At 37.9% G+C, this 26,032-nt stretch overlaps 1 protein-coding gene across 1 annotated transcript; it reads left to right on the top strand.

The window, feature by feature from the left end:
- Nucleotides 1–1,884: 1,884 nt before the first annotated feature.
- SRSF12 (serine and arginine rich splicing factor 12) lies at nt 1,885–23,161 on the top strand. The gene is made up of 5 exons (XM_029223566.1): nt 1,885–2,192; nt 10,460–10,581; nt 11,880–11,987; nt 12,163–12,304; nt 18,191–23,161. Exons 1-5 carry the CDS (start codon nt 1,885–1,887, stop codon nt 18,558–18,560), a joined length of 1,050 nt encoding a protein of 349 aa, XP_029079399.1. The 3' UTR covers nt 18,561–23,161.
- Nucleotides 23,162–26,032: the final 2,871 nt, after the last annotated feature.

The following is a 26,032-nucleotide window of genomic DNA, read 5'->3' as shown; positions in this document are numbered from 1 at the left end:
TGTAGTGGGTTGAGTGGTGGCCCCAGAAAAGACATAACCAAGTCCTGATCTTATTTAGAAAAAGGGTCTTTTCAGATACAATTAAGGATCTTGAGATGAGATCATCTTGGATTACCTGGGTGGGCCCTAACTAAATCCAATGATAAGTGTCCTGGGACTTCCCTGGCAGTCCAGTGATTAAGACTCCACACTACCACTTCAGGGGGCTCGGGTTTGAGCCGTGGTGGGGGAACTAAGATCCCGCATGCCACGTGGCACAGCCAAAAAAACCCAAGAAAATTACAAGTGTCCTCGTAAGACAAAGAGGAGAAAGCCGCATGAAGACGGAAGCAGAGATCGGAGGCAGCAGGGACCAGAAGAAGCAAGGAAGGATCCCCCCGAGTGCCTTTGGAGAGAGTGTGGCCCTGCCAACACCTGGACTTCAGACTTATGGCCCCCTGAACTGTGAGAGAGTACGCTTCTATCAGCTTAAACTACTGAGTTTGTGGTAATTTGTTCCAAGAGCCCTAGCAAACCCATATGGTCAGCATTCCAAACTGCCCTATCATACACTCAGCCTGCTCTCCAGCCTCATTTTCCTGTTCTTCTCCAGCCTGACGCTCCTGTTTGCCTCCTTTCATTTCCTGTATTGCCTCAAAGCCTTTGCACATGCTGTTCCAGTGCATGGATTGCTCCTCTTCATTCTTCAAATATTTCTCCAACACTCCTCAGGGAAAAGTTCAGTGACCCTCTAGGCCTGCTCACCAAGCCCCATAAGGTACCCTTCTAGCAGCATGTAGCTCTTTTCATAGCCCTTAGCCTAGTTTGTGTGTTTATTAGTGCCATAATTCGAGTCTGCCTCCTCTGCCAAACTGTAAGCTTCCTGAGAATGGGGGGCCCTCCCCCACCCCTTATATTCCCAGGCCAGGCCTGAGCTTGCTTTGCCATAGCAATCACTTTTTGAATGAATGGCCACTATTCCAGAAGCATTTGCCGACTTTGGTAAACTCTCACAGCCTTTGAGACCGCTGTGGGCTAGGTAGGGTGACCATATTATTTACCCTCCAAAAGCGACCACTTCTGAGAATGAAAAGGGGTGCTACTAACAATTACAAGTCACCTGGCTACAGTCCTGGTAACAGGCTGTACTGACCACAGGAGCAAATGTGAAGGCAGAAGGATAACCAGAAGAGGATGGATATGACATTTTGGAGAGACGTGAAGAGGATAATTTAAATTTGCTTAATTGCCTCTGCATTTTCATTGATTCCCTCTACACCATGTATGCATTTGTTCATTCTTTTATTGTCTGGTCTTCACTCATGGATGTAAGCTCTATGAGGACTGGGACTTGGCCTCTTTTGTTCGTTGCTCTAAAACGCACCTAAAATAGTTCCTGGTGCATAGCAGGTGCTCAATAAACACTTGAATGAACGTACTCAGAGCTGAACGGCGTACCCTAAATGAATAATGGATGAAGAATCAAAACACATAGAAAAAAATCCTCCCAGTTTGAAAGCCTAAAGAGTCTCAACACTAAAGGGGACAGGAGGCGGAACAACTGCCCCGCCTTGGGCTAAGGATGCAAGAATGAAGGCCCCAGCGTCCAAGCGGCCGTTGCGCGGTTGAACTCAGCCTTCACCCCGCCCACCCCCCCCCTCGTGACACCCTCCCTCCGGAAGCTCTCTAGCCCCCAGCTCATCCGCTTCAGCCCCTACAACCGCTCTGGTTCCTGCCCTCCTGTTACACTCTGACCCCAGTCGTCTCCTCCCCGAATCCCATTTGACTCCGGGACCCCCGCGCGACTCCCTCTCCTGATCCCCTCAACCCCTGGCCTCCTGCGCCGCCCCCTTTTCAGACGCCCTGGAATCCTGGCACGCCGCGTCGCCCCCTCCCCGCACCCCTATGGGCGTCGGCGTCGGCGCCGCCCCCGCCCCCGCCCCCGCCCCCGCGAGGTCCGCACAGACTGACTCGCGCCGCACAGCGCTTCCCCCGCGCCCGCCTCTGCGGCTGCGCGCTGGCGGGGCCGAGGCGGAGGGGAGGGGGTCGCGCCGGGGGCCGGCGGAGCTGCTTTGGCTGCGGCGGCAGCAGGAGACGGAGCGAGCCCGGCGGCCACGGGCAGACCCGGAGGGAACGGAGGAAGCGGTCATGTCTCGCTACACGAGGCCCCCCAACACCTCGCTGTTCGTCAGGAACGTCGCGGACGCCACCAGGTGAGCGGCGGTGCCGCCTCAGGTTGGGGCGCGGGGGAGGGGCGGGTAACGGCCGCGGGGCGGAGCCCGGCGGCGGCCCGCGGGTCTGCCTAGCACCTCCCAGCCGGCTGGGCCGGGGCGCTCCGCGGAGGAGCCCTTCCCGGGGCCGGCGGGAGCCCTCGGGCTATTCGGGGCCTGGGCGGGACTCGCGCCTCAACCCTCCCGGCCGGCGTTCCGCCCCGCTGCGGCCCCGCTTCCGGGCCCCGTAGCGCTTGACCGCCCCCAGCACCTGGGCGGCGGGCCGGTACCCATCCCCACCGCGAGAACCGGCGGAGCGCCGGCTGACTCTTGCCCGGGGGCCGGTCCCTCCCCGCCTCTGGCCCTCAGTGTTCCTCGGGTGGGTGCCTGGGTCTCGCCCCTTTGTCGCTGTACCGGGATAAAGCCGCGCATCTTGCCTCCTAAATGGGAAGGAATTGGGGATGGTGAGAACGCGTTACGGAATAATGCGTACCTTGGGCCTTACGATTCCCTTTGCCTGTAGTCGGTAGTCTGGTCTACTTACAGGTGGTGCTGGTTAAATTTTATTCGTTGCACAGTTTTATACTATATACAAAGGATAACTTCAGTGGATGAGATTTCTGTGTTTCTCTTTAAAGTTCTGAGTGCAATATAAACACCCATCATAACGGTTTGGATAGACTTCCCTGGTCGGTTCTGATGCACTCAAACCACCCGCCCCTCTTTGGAGAATTCTGTCTACATAGTACCTGAACATAGATGTTAAGGAATGACTTCTTATAACAGTGTCTTTCTCCCTTAATAGGGGCCAGAAGGAATGCCGGGGCGGGTGGACATTTTGATAAATGTCTAAAATAATAGACATTTTCGTATCACTGGGCTTGCTTAATTTACTCTCCAGCACCATCCCAAACTTTATAGGTATGCAGGATTATCTTATTGTACATAAGGGAAAGCTGCAAGTCAGCGTGTTAATGACTTACCTGGGGCTTCACAGCTGGAAACATATTGGAGCGCTTGACTCCAGAGCCATCAGGAGTAATCATCATAATTTACCTTTGAGAAGTAAATGTTAGGTCTTTTTAAAAAATTTGATCCCTGCTATTATATATATATGTCACAACTGTAAACTGTGAGTTAATATACTTTAACATCCTAAAATGCCTGTTTACATTTCTTCTCTCAACCTGTTTAATCAATATATTACATAGAAAACAAGCAAAATTTATAACTTGGGTAAGGTTAAAACAATTCCCACAGTTAAACAGACCACTTGAATACTGAATAAGATCAAGCCTCTCCAGTGTGCCTACAAAAAAATGAAAGGTTTCCAATTCTAATGGCCACAGGGGCCAGCCAGGGTAATATGAATGAGTGAAGATGTCACGTTAAGGGACAGTAGGATGGTATGGACCCTGGCAAATGAAAAAGAACATATGCCATCTCAAGGGGACAGTGACTGCTACCAAGCTTCAGCTGATAACTGCTATATAGACATTTGGACTTGTTTTAAATGTTTAAACATTGTGTAGGCCAAACAGAACATATACACATGTGACACATGACCTCTGATCTAGATAATCAAGACTGATAATTGAGATTTATTGATTTCCTTTTCCATTTTTTTCACGACTTTCTATCACTGCCACTGGGGGACAGTCAAAATCTAGGAGTTTTGTATTAATGAAATTATAATAATCGCTAACATTTGTTGAGTACTCACTGTATACCAGGCACTGTACTAAAAACTGTACTATGTTATCTTATTAAATTTTCAGTAACCTTATATAACAGATAAGAATCTGAGATTTAGAGACATTAAGGATCTTTCCTAAAACTGCACAGCTGTTGAGTAATGTTATGAAAGTAGAATCATCACATGCAACCTTAATTAATAGTTTTTTTTGTACAAGGTGGCATATAGTCTAAGTTAACTAGCAATATGACACCTAGACACATTTTATTTATTTATTTATAATTAATTAATTTTATTTTTGGCTGTGTTGGGTCTTTGTTGCTGCGCATGGGCTTTCTCTAGTTGAGGCGAACAGGAGCTACTCTTTGTTGCGGTGCGTGGGCCTCATTGCAGTGGCTTCTCTTGTTGCAGAGCACAGGCTCTAGGCACATGGGCTTCAGTAGTTGTGGCACATGCTCACAGGCTCTAGAGCGCAGGATCAGTAGTTGTGGTGCACGGGCTTAGTTGCTCCGTGGCATGTGGGATCTTCCCAGACCAGGGTTCGAACCCGTGTCCCCTGTATTGGCAGGCGGATTCTTAACCACTGTGCCACCAGGGAAGCCCCCTAGACACGTTTTAAATTAGCTTTAACATTTGGTATGCTTATAAAGAAAATCATTGGGATATATGTTAAAACAAACGGTATAAAACTATAAATACAGTTTGATTTCAATTACATAAAAAAATGAAGGGAAAATCTATATATATATTATAGAAAATGATCCTGGAAAGAAATCCCTTTGAGTGGTTTTCTTTATCTTGTTTTTTTTTGTTTTTTTTGTTTTTTTTTTTGCAGTACGCGGGCCTCTCACTGCTGTGGCCTCTCCTGTTGCGGAGCACAGGCTCCAGACGTGCAGGCTCAGCGGCCATGGCTCACAGGCCCAGCCGCTCTGCGGCATGTGGGATCTTCCTGGACCGGGGCACAAACCTGCGTCCCCTGCATCGGCAGGCGGACTCCCAACCACTGCACCACCAGGGAAGCCTGAGTGGTTTTCTTTATCTTGTTTTCATATTTTATTTAATGTTAGTTTTATAACGAAGCCAAATTTTATTTTAAATGTTTCTTTGAAGTGGCCATTTTAATACATATGATAAAGCACAAGACATTAAAACACATTATAGGTTAGCATTAAATTTGTTAGGAATGAAATTGAGCACAAGAACTAAAGAAAGATTTTAAAATTTTATAATTTGTGTTATGTTTCTCTTCACTGGTGCAGTAAGATGTGGACCAGGAAGAATATTAATTTTAAATCTTGGCATTTTGTGTACAGTAATCTTTTTAATGTCAGATATAGTTTTCTCTTGGAACAAAGTAATGTCGAAATCTCAAAACATTCCCACTTCGATGCTTACCATTATGTTAGGTTGGGGAGTACCCATTAAGTACTTCTCTTGGATATACTTAGTAGCATTCTTTGGTTACAGTGTGTATGAGGCTACATTAATATTGATATCAGTGGTCATGTAGAAAAAGCATTAAACAAAATCCAGCAAGATTCATGATAAGAAGTCTCAGCAAACTAGGAAGAGAAGGGAACTTCCTCAGCTTAATAAAGGACATCTGTGAAAAACCTATAGCCAATAACATACTTAATGATGAAACTGAATGCTTTCCTCTTACAAGACAAGGATGTCCACTCTCACAACCTCTATTCAGCATTTTATTGCAGGTCCTAACCAATGCAACAAGGCAAGAAAAAAAAGACATAAAAATTATAAAGGTAAAAGTAAAACCTGTCCCTATTCTTAGGTGACATGTTTGTTTACATAAAGCTATAGTAACTAGTAATGAGTTTCAGTGAGTTATTAGGATATGAGGTAAACTTAGTGAAAATTCTATTTCTGTATACTAACAGCAAACAAATAATGAAAAAAAAATTAATTCCATTTATCTTAGTATTAAAAACATACTTAGGTGGGACTTCACTGGTGGCGCAGTGGTTGGGAGTCTGCCTGCCAGTGCAGGGGACACGGGTTTGATCCCACGTCTGGGGGGATCCCACATGCCGCGGAGCAACTGGGCCCCTGCACCACAACTGCTGAGCCTGCGCTCTAGAGCCCACGAGCTATGGTTGCTGAGCCCACGTGCCACAACTACTGAAGCCCGTGCGCCTAGAGCAAAGACAAGCCACTGCGATGAGAGGCCCGCGCACCGCAGCGAGGAGTGACCCCCACTCGCCACAACTAGAGGGCCTGCACGCAGCAACGAAGACCCAATGATGAAGACCCAACGCAGCTATAAATAAATAAATTTATTTAAAAAAAACAAACATAAAAACATAGGAATAAGTTTCACAAAAAAACACATAAAAACCTTTGCATTGAAGGAGACTATAACACGTTGCCAAGAGAGAGCAAAGACCAACATAAATTGATAGATATACTTTGTTCTTAGATTGGAAGATGAAATTTTATTATCAATTCAGTCCCAATTGATTATAGATTCAAGGCACTCCTGATCAAATGCTTTTTAAAAAATAGAAACTAACAAGTTAATTCTAAAATATATTAATATACAAAGGATCTAGAATAGCCAAAATAATTTTGAAAAAGGTCATTGAAGCTGGAAGATTTATACTACCTGACTTAAAGATTTACTAAAAAGTTACGGTACTCAAAACAGTTTGATATTGGCCTAAGGATAGACAAATATATCAGTAGAACAGAATAGAGGGTCCATAAATAATCCATACGTATAGAGTCATTTGATTTTTGACAAAGGCACTAAAGCCATTAGAGAAAGGAAAGTGTTTTCAACAAATGGTGCTGTAACAACTGGATGTATGTACTAATTTTATGAAAAAAATGTGCTGCAGCCTCTACTTCATGTAATTTGAACTGGATCATCAATTGAAATGTAAAAGATGAAACTGTAAAGCTTGTGGAAGAAAGCATGGGAGAATATCTTCATGACTTGGGGATAGGCAGAGATTTCTTATAGAACAAAGAAAGTAATTACCATAAAATAAAAAGGAATATTGATAGATTTCTCCAAAATGAAAATTTCTGTTCGTTAAAAAATAGCATTAAGAAAGTAAATAGGCAAGCCAAAGACTGGGAGAAAATATTCACAAAACATATATCTCACAAAGGACTTTTTCTCAGAATAATAATGAACTTTTACAACTCAATAATAAAAAGACAGATGTTATTATTAAAAATGGGCAAAAAACTCACACTTTCAAGAGAAAAATATGCGAATGTCCATTTAGCACATGAAAAAGTGCTCAGCATCATTTGTTGTTGCGGAAATGCAAATTAAAACCACAGTGTTCCACTTAACACCCACTTGAATGGCTAAAATTAAAAAGACTGACAATACCAAGTGTTGACAAAGATTGGCACAACTGAAACTTACATGTTGGTGGTGGCAGTATAAAATGGTGCAACCACTTTGCAGAACTCTTTGGCTCTTTCATAGAAATTAAATATATACATCCTCTCTAAAAACCCAGAAATTCTGCCCCTGGAATAAATGACCCATAAGCATGTAAAGATGTTGCACCTCACTGGTGTTTAGGTAAATTAAAATTCAAATAATGAGATACACATTCACTTTATATCCTTCAGAATGGCAAGGAGTAAAAGATGTTAGTGAGGAGTTGGATCCTTAGAAGTTCTGATGCATGTCTTGAGGAGTTTAAGTGGATTTGGCTACTTTGGAGAACATGTAATGAAGCTGAAGATATTTGTACTCTCCAACCCATCAGTTGCGTAGCTAGTGGTACATCCCAGAGAACTCTGAAGAGCTCTAGGAAGCACATGCATCATAATGTGCACTCTAGCACAGTTTGCAGTTTAAAAAAGAAGCATTTTAAAATGTTCATCCACAGAAAGATGTATGAATAAATTGTGGTTTATTCATAACCATACCAATACAGAGTTAAAATGAGCGAACTAGAGCTACACGGAGAAATCTCAAGGGAGGAGAAGGAAAGGTGCAGAATTTTACAAATAGTTTGATACCATTTATGTGCATTTGCAGTAGAAATACAAAGTTATGCAGAGGAATGAGGAACACCAACGGTTGTTTCTAAGGTAGGAGGATGTAATATTTCTTAAAAAATACTAAAAATTACAGCAAATAGGGCAAGTGTTGAGATATAATAAATCTTGTTGGTAGATACATGGGTGTTTATTATCTCTATACATTTCTGAATGTCAAAATAGATCACACCAAAAATGCAAAAATAAATGAAAACAAAACAACAGCTCACAGGTGAGGGAGTGGAGACAATGAAAGAGAACCAGCTCTTTTGAGATTTGTTCCTTCAGACTTCTGGGATTCTAAGCCTCTGTGACACACACACTGCTCCAGCCTCTTTTATATTATCTAGGATCCTCTTCTGTCAGCCACTCACATTTGGTTAATGGAATTGGTTGCCTCCTAAGACATTTATTTGAATGCTAGCTTTGCTACTGGCTGTGTGTACCTCTGGGCAAGGTGACTGCTCTCACTCTGTCTCCTTGACTATTAAATGGTAACAATGTGTTCTTTGCTCATTAATACAGCAGATGCATACTGAGCGCCTACTGTGTGCCAAGCAACTATGCTAGGTACTGAGATACACTAGGTGAAGACACCTGCTTTAGAAGCGATTCTCAATCCTGAGCCTCAGAATTGCCTATGAAACCTTTAAAAACTTCAAACATAACTGGGGCTCACCATGGGAAGCACGAATTAGGTCAAGGATTAATGCATCAGGCTGGAATGCCTGTTTCTATAATATCTCCTTCACAGATGATTGCAATATTCAGGAATGGTTGAGAATCTTTACCCTGTAGTCTATGTTTTATGGGAGCAGGAATTGTGTTTTTCTTGTTCTCTATCATATTCCTAGAGCCTGGCCCATAGTACATATTCAATAAGTATTTGTTGAATGAATAAACAGAAGAAAAAAGACATTATCACTGTCCTCTAAATCTAAAGTTAATAGTCTCTCAGGGAAGGCAGACAATTAAACATGTTATATTGAGTATTAAATGAAATAAATATAATAAATAGTAAAAATATAATAAAGTTTGTCATAATATTGCCGGCACTGCCTGGTATATAGTGGCTACTTAGTCAGTGTTAGTTGAATCTTTATGTAATAACTCCTAAATCCAATCTCTAGCATTAATCACTGACGTCTAGTCTTGAAAAGAAAATAACTAATATAATAACTAATATAATTCGTATAGTCACCGTTTTCAGTTGCTTACAGAATTCTTACGGATATTCCACCATCACCTCAGATTTGGCATTTCTAACCCTGAAAGTTTCTTCTTTTGCCTCTCCTCCCTCTTCTACTGAACTGTCTTTTCCAGCTATCTAATTTTTATCATGGACACCATCTTTCTTCCATTTGCCCAAGGTAGAAGCTTTGCAGTCATCTTAGGGTCTTTTTTCTACACGATATGTTTTGAAATACTCTTATATCTTCTGAGCCTTGTTTTGTGCTCATAGCTTGATTTTGAATCTCTAAGATCTCCACGAGGCAGCAGGGTAGAGTGGTTACAAACCCAGATTAGTGTCAGACTGTGGGAGTTTGCTTCCAGCTCTGTTGCTTGCTGGCTTCGTGACCTTAGGTGAGTTCACTTGTCTGTGCCCTCATCTGTAAACATCTGTTGTTATGGGAATTTATAAATGCATTATAACTGTCAGCTATTAATGCTAAGTATTTTATCTCTTCAGTTAAATTGTAGCTCCATGAAGACAAATATTATGCCATGTATTTCTTTGGTGTCCCCTCTTTAGTACCTATCACAGTAGAAAGCATATAAGTGACTCAAAAATACTTGTCAAATTTGAGATTATGGTAGTTATTTTTGCTTTATGTTTACTAGTAAAGCAACCATTTTTCTTTAAAGCCTGAGAAATAATTTTAGGACTTCTTTAGAATCTAATTCTTGCTATCTGAAAACAATGAACATAAAATGTGAAATTATAGTGAGATGAATGTGTTCTTAATGAGTTAATAGAACTCTCTATATGTTGACAATTGAAAAGTCTTGTAATAGGAGTAACTTTCAGAAGTGGATATGCTATATATAAAATAGGTAACCAACAAGGACCTATTGTATAGTACAGGGAACTGTACTCAATATTTTGTAATAACCTATAAGGGAAAAGAATCTGAAAAGGAATGTATATATATATATACACACTCTGAATCACTGTGCTATACACGTGAAACTAACACAGTATTGTAAATCAACTATACTTCAATTAAAAAAAGCAAAAAAAAAGTGGATGTCCTGGGTCAGTGTTTCCTCAACCTGACTAAGCATAAAAGCCCACCTAGACTGCTTGTAAAAGTACAGATTTCCAGATGTCATGAATCAGAATCTCCAAAAATGAGACCTGAGAATTTGTTGTTTTATTTTTTCCTTCTTTGCTAAATCCTGGGTGATTCCTGTGAGAGACAATTTTAGATAATGCTAGTCCAGATAATATACTTTCTTTTGAAGGTTTCAACTGGATTTCTGTAGGCAAAATATTTTAATCCAGCTATTCATATTTCTTTACCTTATTTCTAAAACACTTCAGGCCTGAGGACTTGCGCCGTGAGTTTGGTCGATATGGCCCTATAGTAGACGTTTACATTCCACTTGACTTCTACACTCGCCGCCCGAGAGGATTTGCTTATGTTCAATATCCTTTATTTTACTGTGTGCATGTGAATAGACTACATACATGTGCATATACATATATGTACTCAGGAGCATATTTTATGAGATTAATACTGCCTAATTAAATGTGTTTATTTCTTTATCTCAGAAAATCTAAAGCAGTCCACAGTAGCTGGCAAGCGCCCCTCAGTTTGAACCAACCTGTTAGCTAGAATCCAAGCATAAACCGAGCAGGCGAGACAAAAGGCACCTAAAGTTCAAGCATCAAGGAGTAAAGAGGGAGGGTGGACACAGATATAAAGACCTGGAAGAGGGGAAGTCTTTGACAAGCAAAAGACAAAGCCAACACCAGGTTGAGACTTCGGCTTTCCTACATTTACTCAGAGTTCCAGAATCAAAGCCAAGTCTGATGTTGTTGGTTCTGCGTCTCTTATAAAGTCCATCTTGCAAGCCCTAAAGAATAAAGGTCAAGGTTCAAGATCAAGTGACATTGAGGTAATTGCCAAAGTCTCATTTTGTATTGCATTACTTGAGCTTTTTCTGTTTTCTATTTTTAAAAAAGTTAATCCAGCAACAACCTCCTGAAATACAACTATTTAGTCGTTTTATATAGTTTGTTTCCATTTATTTAGGTTTAATATATAATTTATATATATAAGGGAGTTTAGTGGGGTATTAGGAATCAATATATGTAATTCCAGATGTTTGCAGGTTGTTTATGTCTTTTATAATCATATCCCAAATAATAAAAACATAAAGGTATTTTAAAGCAGTAGGTTCAAAGTTAAATATCATTTTTAAAGAACCAAATCAGTTTTGAATATATGTTTTAGCTCACTTATATGTGTGCACTTTTGTTTATAAGTAATTTCTCCTAAATTAATTTAAAAAGCCTTTTAATGAAAGAGTAATTTTAATTTCAGAATAAAGATTTCTGCATGCTGATTTTTTTTTCAGTGAAAAACCTGATAAATCTTTTACCTAACAGAAGGGAGTGAGTCCTAAACAGTTTATTTGATAATACTAGCCAATGTTGGACTTATCTTTTTCTCATGTTTCTAATTATACATGCATACTACAGCTACACTGATGTATACATTAAAAATACAGAGATTTGTTTCTGTTCTTTTTATTTTTAGATTCACTCTTCTGAATCATAATGGGCCATTTGTTTTGATAATAAGTGACTTTTTTTCTGATTATTCATATTATATTAGAGATGTGAGCTTAATAACTTGAGCTTGTTTTTCCTAATAATTTCATGTCACATGTAAATAATTCTTTAAAAATAATATTTTTATTTGATATCTGATGTTCAAAGTGTCCTTAACAGCTAGTCATATTTGAAGATGTTCGTGATGCTGAAGATGCTCTTTATAACCTCAATAGAAAGTGGGTATGTGGCCGTCAGATTGAAATACAGTTTGCACAAGGTGATCGCAAAAGTAAGTGTGGCTAAATAGTGGATCTTGTTTATTTAGCAGAATGAGTTTCAGCAATGACAGATTTTTTTAATTTAAAATTCTTTCCGAAAATACTATTCGAGTAGTTTATTTATTGAGTGGTTATTTATTGAGGTTTTCAGGTAATGAATTATAAATCTTGAACTTCATATTCTAGCACCAGGCCAAATGAAATCAAAAGAACGTCACCCTTGTTCTCCAAGTGATCATAGGAGATCAAGAAGCCCCAGCCAAAGGAGAACTCGAAGTAGGAGTTCTTCATGGGGAAGAAATAGGCGACGGTCTGATAGCCTTAAAGAGTGAGTACAAAATATAAGGGGATTGAAAACTTAATTTTCTTAATTTTAAAATGGAAACAATTTTAAAGAGTTTTCAAAAACAGGCCACCAGAATCATTTTATTTAATATACATAAAAGAATCAACTTTTGTAGAAGGATATGCTCTTCTCTGTTTGTCATGTATTGTTATTTTAACTTGGGTTTATTAGATACCTTCCAGTGTTTTCATTTCATGACAGACTTAACTTTAACCTTTTTAGTAGAAAGATAATATATCCTGAGGAAAAAACAAAAAATTAAAAAGTGTATACTTGACAAATAAAATGAGGATTTAAAAAAAATAAAATTTTCCTAAATGAACCCCCAGATTAAGAATCTTGAAGTCTTATGATTAAAAACTCATAAGAAATACAGTGTAATCACTGTGAAAGGAAGTTGACTAAAGTTAATGTAAATCAATATATTTATAAAAGGCAAATTATTTTCAAGAATATATTCCAAGTATGGTAGTATTGTAGGAAGAAGACATAAAAGTGGTAGATTTTTCAGAAAAAGATATTTGCAAGTTATCTATTTTGCCTGCTAGGAGTTTGTTTCTGTTAGAATAATAGTAAATCACAATGGAAATTAATTACTTGGTGAAGCTATTTAATAACTGAAATTGTACTAGCATGCCTAAATTCCTAAACACCTAGGCACTATTTATCTTGAGTTTTAATGCTGTGATTTTTTTCATAGGCATGTAGAATTTTAAGGTGAATTCTGTCCTTGAAGAATGATCAGCGTTTACACTAGTATCCTCTTTCTATGAGTAATAAGAGTTGGCTCTCCTGGGGACTTCCCTGGTGGTCCAGTGGTTAAGACTCTGTGCTTCCACTGCAGGGGGCGAGGATTTGATCCCTGGTTGGGGAACTGAGATCCCACATACTGAGCTGTGCAGCCAAAAAAAAAAAAAAGAAAGAAAGAAAGAAAAAGAGTTGGCTTTCCTGGGCCATATGTTGTACCCCTACGCTGTCCTCTGACGACATAGCCTCAAATCAAAAATGATCTGCAGAACTGCTCGCTTTCACTCCAGTCCTTCCATTCCTCAACTCCAAAAGCCTAGACAAGGAAAAGCCCAACATAGGATATATGTACCAGAGCTAGACAGAGAGTCCTTGCCCCAAGTCCCTAGTTCTAAAAACAAGACTGTGAAGTGGCCTGGCTCCAGTCCTTCCAGCCAAGTGGAAAGAAAATATAGGAACAGAGAAATATCCAAGAATCTTGATTACTAGAAAATGTGGCCTCTTCAGAGCCCTAGAATCTTACATGTCAGCTCAGTCCCTCTCCTTGGGTATGAATCAAATGCTTTGATTTTGGCTCATTCTGAGGGAGGCATGCAAGTAGAAGGAAGCCTTAAGCTCTTTTTTTTTTTTTTTTTTTTTTTTTTTTTTTTTGTTTGTGGGCCCTTCCCCCCTGCGGCCTCTCCCGCTGCGGAGCAATAGGCTCCGGACGCGCAGGCCCAGCAGCCACGGCCCACGGGCACAGCCACTCCGCAGCACGTGGGATCCCCCCGGACCGGGGCACGAACCCGCGTCCCCTGCATCGGCAGGCGGACTCCCAACCACTGCACCACCAGGGAAGCCCAAGCTCCTTTTATAAGCCAGAAGAACCCAGGTCAGGATTGAGCCATCACCAAGATTGGTAAAGAAATATTTAGGAACAGTCATACTGTGTTCTGGAATTTGATTCTTTTTATCATACTTTGATAGTATAAGAATATAAACCTCCCTTGTGTCTGTGGAGAATAATCCATTTTGTTCCATGGCTAAGGGAGGACCATTTTCCTACTGATTATTTGAGATTTTGACACTGATACACTCAAATACAAGTTACATTTATAGAAGGTAAAATGTGGGAACAAATTAAGAAATTTTACATGCCACGTGTATAGGAAAGTCACACCAGTACCAATGGTACTGCTTCTGGCTTCATGAAGGACATGACTAGTAAGAAAGTGATGTTCAACAGTTCACATTACTATAAATTAATGAATGGTTAATAAACCAAAAATCAAAGTAGATGTAATATTGTATCTAAAGCAGCACTGCCCTAATTTATTGAATAATATCTACTGGCCTTGGTGAAAAAGACTTAGTTTTATTTTATTTTATTTTATTTTTTTTAAGACTTAGTTTTAAAAGAAAAGGAAAAAATTGCCCATCTGATTCATTAAGAATATAAGCGGTTTCCAAATGTGTTAGAGCCTTGATTAACCAGAACATTCACAGCATTTTCTGCCTTCTAGTGGCAGTATACTACTTGGCTGGAGAAAAAACAAAAAAGAAGTCTGTCAGTTATCCCAGTCATCATGGCGTATCAGGAATAGAAAGAACGGGGACTCCCTGGTGGTACAGTGGTTAAGACTCTGCACTTCCCCTGCAGGGGGCCTTGGGTTTGATCCTTGGATGGGGAACTAAGATCCTGCATGCAGAGCGTGCAAAAAAAAAAAAAAAGAAAAAACCACATTTTCTTGCAAGACAGTGCTGTTCTGCTCTGTTCTAGTTATAAGACCGTTGCTTAACCTCTCTGACCTCAGTGTTTTTTATTTGTAAAGTTGTATTATAGAGAATGCAAACCGTACCCAGCTTTTAAGTTTCATAAGGATCAGATTGTATGTGTGTATATGTGTATGGGTCAGCATATAGATAAGTCTAACATGTACTATAAATATATTCAATGTATGTGTTGTATTACCTTAGATAAAAAGAGGTCACTGCTTTTGCCTTTAGTGGATGTGGGAAAAAACTAGTTTGCTGCTATCATTAGACTGTGAACTCTTTGTGGAGCAAGGACTTTTGTCTTAATGCTTAATATCCCTAGCATTTATCAGTAGTCCCTTACTCAGATATTCCATAAATCTTTGTTAAAATTTGTGTCAGTGAATGTGTATATACTCCTAAATATTCCTGAAGAATGTTAAAATGGCCCCTAGTCCAAATATAGCATCCTTTTTTTTTAAGTTTTATTGAAGTGTAGTTGATTTACAGTGTTCTGTTAGTTTCAGATGTACAGCACAGTGATTCATTTATATATATATATTCTTTTTCAGATTCTTTTCCCTTATAGGTTATTACAAAATATTGAGTGTAGTTCCCTGTGCTATACAGTAGGTCCTTGTTGGTTATCTATTTTATATGTAGTAGTGTTTATATGCATCCTTTTTCTTTCTTACGTTAGAATTTTTTTTCCCCAAGGACAATTTTCCCATTTTGTTTTCTACAACTATCTACAATAGGAATGAAACAATTTCTAAAAAACTGTGCTTTTAAAAAAATAAAAATAAAAGACTGTGCTTTTATTCTAAAATATATTCTACATCAATATGTTTATACTTTCCAGTGTTCTTTGTTCCTTCCTGTAGTTCCATGCTTCTACCTGGGATTATTTTCCTTCATCTTGAAGCATTTTTACCGTTTCTTAGAGTACAAGTCTAATGGCAGTGAATTCTCTCAGTTTGTCTGAAAACATCTTCATTTTATATTCATTTTTGAAAGATATTTTTGCTGAAGATAGTGTTATAAGTTGGCAGGAAGTTTTTTTCTTTCTTTAATAATGTCATTCCATTGTTCTGATATCCACAGTCAGTCTTAATGTTGCTCCTTTGAAGGTAATGTGTCTACTGTTCTCTAGCAGATTTTCAGATTTTTCTCTGACTTTGGTTTTCAGCAATTTCACTGTGACATGCCCAGCATAGGTTTCTTTGTATTTATTCTACCTGAGGTTTACTGAGTTCCTTGAAATTGTGAGTTATTATGCCTTTCATTAGTTTTGGAAAATTCTAGGCCATCATCTCTTCAAACATTGCTTGTACCTTACTCAATTTTTCCCTTAGGCCACGTGAGTATGTACCAAATAACTCTTATGCTCTGTTCTGGATTTCTTGAAACTTCTTTTCTCATTGTGTTTCACTATAATATTTTTCTAATAACCAGTTTGCTATTTCTTACTTCTGCTGTATCTAGACTGCTATTAAATCCATCTAATGACTTTTTTAAGTTCGAATATCATGTTGTTGGTTCTAAAATGTCCATTTGATTCTTTTTATAGATTACAGTATTGTTTAAATTCCCCATCTTTTTTATTTGTCTTTTCCTCCTTTTCTTTTTTTTTGTATTTTTTGGGCTGTGCCACGTGGCTTGTGGGATCTTAGTTCCTTGACCAGGGATCAAACCTGGGCCCCCTGAAGTGGAAGCTCAGAGTACTAACCACTGGAATGCCAGGGAATTCCCTTATTTTCTTGAACATATTAATCATAGTAATTTAAAAAATTATTTTTTGAATAATGCCAATATCCAAATTATTTTGGGTCTCTTTCGTTTTATTTTCCTTAGCTTTTAGTCATTTTTTTCTGTTTTTCACATACCTCATAATTTATTTATTTATTTATTTTGTGGTATGCTGGCCCCTTTCACTGTTGTGGCCTCTCCCGTTGTACACGCTCCATTCGCGCAGGCTCAGCGGCCATGGCTCACGGGCCCAGCCGCTCCGCGGCATGTGGGATCCTCCCGGACCGGGGCACGAACCAGTGTCCCCTGCATTGGCAGGCAGACTCTCAACCACTGCGCCAGCAGGGAAGCCCTACCTCATAATTTTTTTTTGGATGTTGGACATTACTGTTGAAAGATTATAGAGGTTTTGGATGATATGATTCTCCAAAGAAAGCTGTTTTCTTCTAGCAGACAGAGCATTGGCAGATCACCTTGATCCTGTCAAGGCTTGGTTTGAGGCACTGTTAAGGCTGATCCATTTCAGCTTTACACTTACTCCTAGGGCATGACCCTTAACCTGGAGGATGAGGCCCTTCTGACTTAATTGAAAGCCTGCGTTGTCACTCAAGGCTCCTTGACCTTTTGGGGGGCTTGAATTCCAGCCTCTCTCACCAGCAACTCTGTATCTGAGAAAATTTCAGCTAAGTTCTTTTTTTTTTTTTTAACATCTTTATTGGAGTATAATTGCTTTACAATGGTGTGTTTCTGCTTTATAACAAAGTGAATCAGCTATACATATATATATATCCCCATATCCCCTCCCTCTTGCTCAGCTAAGTTCTTAAATCTTCCAGCTGCTGTTTTCTGCTGACCTCTTAGAGTCTCATCCTGTGCATGTGCAACTTGGAAGATGGCCAGCGACCTGAGGAGAACTTGTAGGCAGATCTTAGGGGATGGGGGTTGCCTGCGGTGTCCTCACCTCTGGGATTTTCGTCTCTCCAGTCCTAGCCATTTTCGTGGCCCTGAATTCTAACTTCTGTCTCTGCAGCTTAGTCCAATAGCTGTTTTCTAGTTGGGCTCAAGTCTGCCATGCTGGCATTTGGAAAATGGTCTTAGGAAAAGAGCCATGGCTTATAACCCCTCGAGTTCTGCTTGTGTTGGTAATTCTCCAGTGCCTTTTAACAGTTGTTTTATAAATGTTGTCTACCTTTTTTATATAGCTCTTTTCTATGGGAAGATTAGTCTAGAACAAGCTGCTCTGTCATGGCAAGATTCAGAAGTCCTCCATCTAGGTTTATGTCTTTATAAACATTTGATAAACTTTAAATATTTTCTTTCTTTTTTTTACCTTCAGATTTTCTAACCTCTTAGGATTATGTAACCCAGACTAAATATGCAAAATAAATATATTTTTCAGAACTGGCTCATAAGATATATTGATATCTAGCAAAGTCAAAATCTTTTGGTCAGATATTACAAACTTGTACTTAAGTTTGAACCAGAAGCATGCATGATAAAATTAGAGCTTCTTTTAGCTTATCCAATAAAAACATAACTAATGTTATGTAAAGTATATAAGTTCCTGAAAGTGTTGTTTCCTAACCTATTATGTATTTTTGTGTGAAATATATACTCTGATATTATGGATGTTTGCAGGTCCCGACACAGGCGATTTTCTTACAGCCAGTCTAAATCTCGCTCCAAATCACTACCAAGGCGATCTACCTCAGCAAGGCAGTCAAGAACCCCAAGAAGGAATTCTGGTTCTAGAGGACGGTCAAGGTCCAAGTCCTTGCAAAAAAGGTCCAAGTCGATAGGAAAATCACAGTCAAGCTCACCTCAAAAGCAGACTAGCTCAGGAACAAAATCAAGATCACATGGAAGACATTCTGACTCCATAGCAAGATCCCCATGTAAATCTCCCAAAGGGTATACCAATTCTGAAACTAAAGCACAAACAGCAAAACACTCTCATTTTCGATCGCATTCCAGATCTCGGAGTTACCGTCATAAAAACAGTTGGTGAACAGCGACAGAAGAGTGCTACGTAGTATTTAATATGTTATTAAACCTCTCGTTATGTTAAATAAAAATTCTTCAAGGCTTACAGAAAAAGTGAGTTGATATTAGTTATTTTGGGCATGTGCAAGAGATAAAATCTCTCTATCTTGGGTTAAGATTTGGTCTCGATTTAAGGGCCCATACCACAAATTATGATGTGAGTAATGTCCCATTTTATGGACCACTTTTTGTTTACATTGTGGCAGAAGGGTACTTTTCAAAGGAAATGGATAAAATGGAACTAATTTGGAAAATTAGACTTGGATGTTAAGAATAATACTAATAACTTTTACAAAAGTATTTTTTACTTTAAAGCACTTTTCTTTCATGTAAAAAGTAATTATGACTGTATAATCGCATAGGGCAAACTTAAGACTATTTGACATCTTACATCTCCTTTTTGTTTTCTCTTTAAACTTGGGCCAATTCCTGATGGATATTAGTTCATATTACAAAATTCTGACATTTCTAAAAGTAGAGTTTATAGAGAGATCAAGCGTTCAAAAGATACATTCTTTCCTGAGCTCAAAAAAGGTTTTATTTTTACTGGGTGGAACAGTATAGATAAGTTGACATTAAATTGCATCCTATACCATATTTATTCACTTCAGAAATACCGAAACGTTATAAAAATTCTGAATTTTGAATGGTTTGAGACTAAAAATGATGTGCAACACTCATAGTCCAAAAATTCATATCAAGCCTTACACATTTGAAGAGTGGTACATTTTGTATAAAAATCATACTTTATACCGTTAATTCTGCATACCTACTTTTCATCTACTGCTTAATTTTTCTTTTTAGAGCTCTAGCTGATGACTTTAAACTGTATAGAATAACTCTTATTTATTTTTGGAAATGTTTAGTACCTTGTATTAAGAACCTCAAGACTGCCTCCTCAAAAAACAACTTTGCAGTATTGGGATTTACATTACACTGCCCTTCATTTTTTTAAGCCAAATAGCTTTATTGATATTCATTGCTTTTGTAGTTGTTAAAACTAAGAATTTCTTTAAAAATGTGTTTGTAGATTACGTTTTTCAGAGGGTTTTGGTAGTATTTGTGATAAAATGGTTTTGCATATGGTTATTATAGGGGATATATTTATAGAGCTCTACTTGTGTACCTTGTTGAATTACATTGAAATTAAAAGTTCTCAGCCCATACAGTTAATATTTGTATCTAGAGTGCTTTAGAAAAAAAATATCTTATATTTTTAGCATATAGGAGCCAATATTGCTTCTATTTGTTCTGAATACAAATTTCATTTTTTTTTTTTTTGCATTTTACATCCTGTGTGTAAGAAATAACTTTACAAAATAATTTATATGCTGGTAATATTTGGATAGGTACCGTAAATTCATGTATATTGTACTTTCTGAGTAGATTTTCTCTATCTAATCACAGCAAAATTTATTTCAAAATTATAGCTCTTTGAAGTGTTCAAATATAATAAAAATTTAGTTATAAAATTATGTGGCAGTATTGAAAATTGAGAGGACAGTCTGAAGAAAGAGCAAGACAAATACTGACTTTTTGTATCTTCTAAGTAAATGTTTGGGTTTACATACACATATATGTAGTTATTCCAAATACTAACTAGGAGTTGATTATAGTGTCTTTACATTTAATCATTATATCTTAGTAAAAAGTTAATAAGGCAGTGTTTCTGAACATGCTTAATCCTTCGATTTACCTCTGATTTGGTTTTCCACTGTAATCCCTGGGCTGCTTAGGAGGGTACTGTTTGGTTTGATGGAAAAACTGGAATGATAATAGTTTAAACTTTCTGATCATTTACTATGTGCTTGGCACTGCTCTGTAAGTTTTACATTACTCGCTCATCACAACAGCTTTATGAGGTCAGTACCACTGCAGATAAGGTAAGTGAGACGCAGAGAGGTTAAATGACATGCACGAGGTCACACAACCATTACACTTTGGAGCTGGGTGGTGGCTGGGCTCCATACGGCCCTCCCTGATCACCATGCTTGTCTTTTTGGAAGAGAAAAGTCTTTGACAGATATATGCTAAACTAAGATAATATTGAGAGGAAAAGGAGAGAACAGAATTTGGAAAGGAAATGATTGTAGGGTTCAGTGAAAATGGTTTCTGTGACTGAGTGGAAATTGATTGGCAGTTGTGCTGATATCCTGTAAAATTGTCCTCTGGGTACATCTATTCTAGGGTTCATTTCTGCTGTAGAATTGTTTCTTGGACCTTTTAAGAGAGGATACTTAGGGTAAGATTGTTAAATAAAGCAAATGTATCACACATCTGTGATCACTTCCTGTAAAGATAATATATTTACTCAGGTACTTCCTATGTTTGGTGTAGGGGCACTACCTACCTCCATTTGTTCAAGATTCATAGAGGATAAGTTAATGTCAAAGAAGATAAAGGTGGCCACCATGACTGCTTGGTTTCTTTCTCCCCATGAATAATTCACATTTCTGTGTGGCAGCTGGTATTTTGTAGCTGCAAACGTAATGGAATATGCCAAATTTTTTATCTGTAGTCTGGGGTTTAATCTTGTGCCTCTGGGCTGTTTATTTTTAAATGTAAAATATTAACTAATTTCAGGACTTTATATGTTATCTGAGATACGACTATTCTAAGACATGCTGTTGTATTACAAATAAGAATTTCTGCCTTTATTCCAATTCCATTGCATGAAGCAAAATTAGTCGAAGTTTAAAGGAAGAAGCGTTTAGAAATACTTTTATAATTCTTCTATACTACATTAAAATTGTAATTTCTTATTTAGAGTTAAAAATTAAATTTGTTTTCCAAACAGGGTGGTAGAATATTTGGGGTATCTGTATAAATAAATACATGCTACTTACGCAGGAGATCTTAATCTGGTATCATGAAACCAAAGCTTCAGATCTAGGTCCTCTAATTCAAACAAGTCCGTGACTCTTGGTATTTTAAAGACCAGTGGTTCAGTGAGACATACGGATATTACTCTCAAAACATATATTTGATTAGAAAAATTTAAGTATTAAATGAAGATTATGAACTTAGCATCTAAATTACTCCCTTGATGAAACTAGGGTATTTAGGATCATAACATTAGCTCTGGCATTGATCTAACCATGTCAATTTAGGCCCTCTGGAAATTTTATATCATGTACCTTTAAAAAGATGCTCTTAAAATTAAGCAAATTAACCACAGCTTTGTGCATCCCAGACAAGGTTCCATTGCCTCACACAGACAGCCTTGGGGGAGTAAGCACTTCATTCCTGACTGGGCTAGGGCCTGGCCCCCACTGCTTAGAGAATGCCCCTAATGCACTGATCCCATCCCAGGAACACAATAGAGCTGGGACAGCCCACAGAGAAGGTGAATGGACTGTAATGGATGGATTGACTGTGATTATAGAATTAAATTGGGTACATCTTTTGAAAAGAAGCAAATTAAGTGTAGAGATACTATAGTCAAAAACCTATTTAGAAATATAATATTCCCTTATAGAAGTGTTAGATATTCCAGGTTGATTGAACTTCATTCAAGTTAAAACAGTACTTCACAATAATGACAAATACCATTTTTTATTTAAAGGAATCGTGAGGAAAGACTGAATTTAAAAATATACATAGGATACTATACCACATCAGTAGTATTTTCCCCAAAAAAAGGTATAATGTTTTTATTTTATTTTGGGGAAAGGGTTATATGATTAGTTTTTCTTGAATCTTATGTTCTAGGGATGTACCACAATTTTGAATTTATGAAAAGAAAGAGTATCAACTTGTAGAGATAGATGGATGCTCAGTGGGTTGATGGTTACTGTTTTTTAAATGTATTATGTGATTTAAAGCATATGTTTGGTTCACATGTTTCAAAACACCATATTCAACCTACCTGTAAGTTTATGAACTAGTAACGTTACAAATTAAAATCAGGAATATCTTAGGGTATGTCAGGTTTCAGGTTCTTTCAGAATGCAGATAGAAAATTTAAAGGGTCAGTCTCTCCAGATGAGAATATCTAGCCAGTAATCAGTGCTTTGTGCTAGAAATGGATTGACTGCATGTTTATTACTGTTTGATCTTATGTATTGCAGCTTGTGTAGGATGAGCAGTTTCTCAGAAAAAGTGTAATTGAAACAAGAAGCAAAATTACCACTTTTCTAATTTAGGAGTATAATTCTGTGAACTAAATGCCTAAGAACTATATGCTTTTTAGAAATGGGTCCATAGAAATTGAGGAAAACCACATTCTAGTTTTCTTGGCTTACTCCTTATAGTATAGACTTAAAATGCTGTTAAATTGACTAATTTCAACAGAAATCTCAATATAAAATAGTCTTCCAGGCTCAAGTGATAGCCTTTTTTTTTCAATACTAAGAAAAATTCAGTGGATTTCTTTGTGGGGGAAGTTAAGAGCCATTCCTACGACATTTGTGAGGTGGTGTCCGCTTCGTGGGAATACTACTTTACACCTTGAGAAAAAGTACTCTGTTGAAGACCTTTTTTCAAAATCGACATAAGCTGTATAACTGGTCTGACTCTTACATTTTAAAAATGAGATGGAATGTTACTTAAATTTATTTTAACACGTAAAATATTTATATAATTTCATAAGAACCTTAAGGAAAATTAACATTCACATTGTCGGTAAACCTTAAGATTTTGGCCTTAAAATGTTAAATGTAACTGAATTAGGAAAACTAATGCTCTAGTTTTGTTAGGATATTCATTATAATTTTTAATGTGTATACAAAGTCTAACCATTTTTGGTGTTATTTTATACTTTATAATTCCCTACTCTTGCCATATAGTCTATGTGGGATTTTTTTAAAAATACCACTTAAAAACATGGATAAAAAATTTTCTAAAATTTATTTGTAGTGAGGTGTCATAGAGTCTGTCATACAGAGTGAAGTATATCAGAGAAAAACAAATACTGTATTCTAACGCATATATATGGAATCAAAAAAAAATGGTACTGATGAACCTAGTTGCAGGGCAGGAATAAAGATGTAGACATGGAGAATGGACTTGAGGACACGGGGTGGGAGTGGGAAGCTGGGGCGAAGTGAGAGTAGCATTGACATGTATACACTACCAAATGTAAAATAGCTAGCTAGTGGGAAGCAGCCGCACAGCACAGGGAGATCATCTCGGTGCTTTGCGATGCCCTAGAGGGGTGGGATAGGGAGGGTGGGAGGGAGACGCAAGAGGGAGGGGATATGGGGACATATGTATGCATATGGCTGATTCACTTTGGTGTACAACAGAAACTAACACAGTACTGTGAAGCAATTATAGTCAAAGATCTATTAAAAAATAAAAATATACATGAAAAGCACTTGTATGAGGTGCTCTTAGCTGCCTGTCCGTAGTCAAATATAACTGATACTGTAAGAGGTTTTGGTGACTGCACTTTTGTCCACCTTTTATCTACCTTGACTAGAAGGTGGTGTTTTTACATGAATATCTATCATGGAAAGTGGAACTACACTTAAGGAATAATTTTAAATGTTTTTAACTTTCCATTAACTCCACTGATATTAATTCAACATTAAAGGCTTTAAAGAGTAGACGCCAACCAAGTGTTAAGAGTTGCACCCTGCTTTGCCCTTCTACCTCCTGGTCACTCAGTGCTCACCAGCCCTTCGGCCATCCCCTTTCTTCTTTGGGAATCTCAGACACACTTCCTTAGGCTACTTGAAGTTCAAGTTATTCCATGTTAGATAATTCTTTAACTTTCCCCTCAAACCATGGGCAGTTATTATAAATGCCCTTCAGAATCTTTATAGTCTCCACCTACCTCTTTACCCTCTCCTAATTAAAGTTTCTTCAAGCTTTAACATTTATTTCAACATTAACATTAAATGTCAACTGTCACATTTCCCAAATAAGACAATGCTTAAATACAGTATCCTTTCTCTAATCTTTCAGTTCTTATTTACAATGGCTTTGGTATTTCAGTCATTGACTAGAATTGTTCCATTATTTTAGAAGTGTTATAACCAACCAATCAGCCTAGTTGAAAGAGCAAAGAAAAAACATTTAGGATATTCAAAGTTTACATCAAAAGATTGACTTATTTGTGCTTAATGTTACATGTAAGTGAGCTTTTGGAATTATTGGCAAATACTCAACTTCTGTGTAATGTTGGAGTGAACTAGTAAAGCAGCGTTAACTTTCCCGAATTCTGTTAACATTTTGTTGTAAAATTCTTTAATAAGAAAGTAATCTTACAATGAACACCCATATACCCACTAGATTCTACAGTTAAAAGTTATGCTTGTTTTATCACATATATTTCCATCCATCTTTTCCTCAATTATTTTGAATTTAACATATAGTAAATTTTTGAAAATTGGAATATTCATAAGTGCGCTATTCCAATTAGTTAAAGAGTGATCAAAAATCTTGGTTGAATATCTTTTGTAAACATAATTCTATTTTCTTAGTTTTGAAATTCAGGGTCTGGCTTCAAACATCAGATGATTTACAGTAACCTAAGAAACACACAAATGGTTAAGGAGACTGGACTGAATGCACAGTGACCAGGACCCTTGGAAGGCTGATGGAAAAGGGTAATCCAATCTTTGATGTTAATCCTTTTGTTTTAAAATTTGAGAGCCCTTAGTGTCTGATCAGTTGAAAAGAGTAAGGGCAATTTCAACGTTGGAAGGGACGGTTGAGAGCCCTTATTATAGCAAGAAGATCCCCCAAATTGTAGATCTCTCCAAGGGTTTGGTAGGAAGAACCAAAGCCCTCTGATTCCATGTTGCCAAATAGAGTGAAATAATAAAGATCTTCCTATTTAAAGATCTTAACTGTTAGAAGGCAGTTTTGAGTTCAGTTAAATCAAACATTTCCATGTTGGAAATAAAAGTCATCAAAATGTCTTCTACTTGCCATCCCCTCCTCAAGATTCTAGACTCTTAAGAACACATTTGTAATTCTGTTTTGACAACTAATCAGGTTAATCTCTGATCTTAGAACAATGGAACTATCTGTAATAACTTAGGAGTAGCTATATATATATGACCAGTTTTGGAGGAGTCTGATTAGTATCTATTATCTTTACAATCATATATAAAATACCACATTTTCCTGCCACTTTATGTAGTAGACTGGGAAAAATTACTTAACTTTCCTGGATCCTTTCTTACACATGCATAAAAGTTATCGTATGAATGACTAGAGAAATGAAGTTTTCAACGTTATTGCTTAAGAATGTCATTTTGTCTTTTAAGCTATTATACATTCAAGATATATGATCTCTTCTAATTAAATAGAGCTTGAATAGAACCTGTAGCCTCCTTTGACAAATGTGCATCTGATTTTCCACGATTATCCATGTAGGCTGCTTTCTGCCAATTCTCCTGTTTTTCCCCTTCCTACCATTACTTAATTCAGAGACTGTAATTAATGCCACATCATCTATGATAAACTATTCCTCTAACACAGGAA

This window comes from Monodon monoceros, unplaced genomic scaffold (assembly GCF_005190385.1).
Source record: "Monodon monoceros isolate NGI ecotype Baffin Bay Population unplaced genomic scaffold, NGI_Narwhal_1 Super_Scaffold_15, whole genome shotgun sequence".
Taxonomy (NCBI): Eukaryota; Metazoa; Chordata; class Mammalia; order Artiodactyla; family Monodontidae; genus Monodon; species Monodon monoceros.
Note: the sequence above shows the minus strand (reverse complement) of the source record. Positions and strands in the feature narration are given on the sequence as shown.

What these genes read in the sequence shown, in the direction of transcription:
- SRSF12 (XM_029223566.1), top strand. Translation starts at nt 1,885, where the DNA reads ATGGGCGTCGGCGTCGGCGCCGCCCCCGCCCCCGCCCCCGCCCCCGCG. An exon ending in AACGTCGCGGACGCCACCAG is followed by an intron (nt 2,193 to 10,459) that starts GTGAGCGGCGGT and finishes AAAACACTTCAG; the next exon opens with GCCTGAGGACTTGCGCCGTG. An exon ending in CGGTCTGATAGCCTTAAAGA is followed by an intron (nt 12,305 to 18,190) that starts GTGAGTACAAAA and finishes GGATGTTTGCAG; the next exon opens with GTCCCGACACAGGCGATTTT.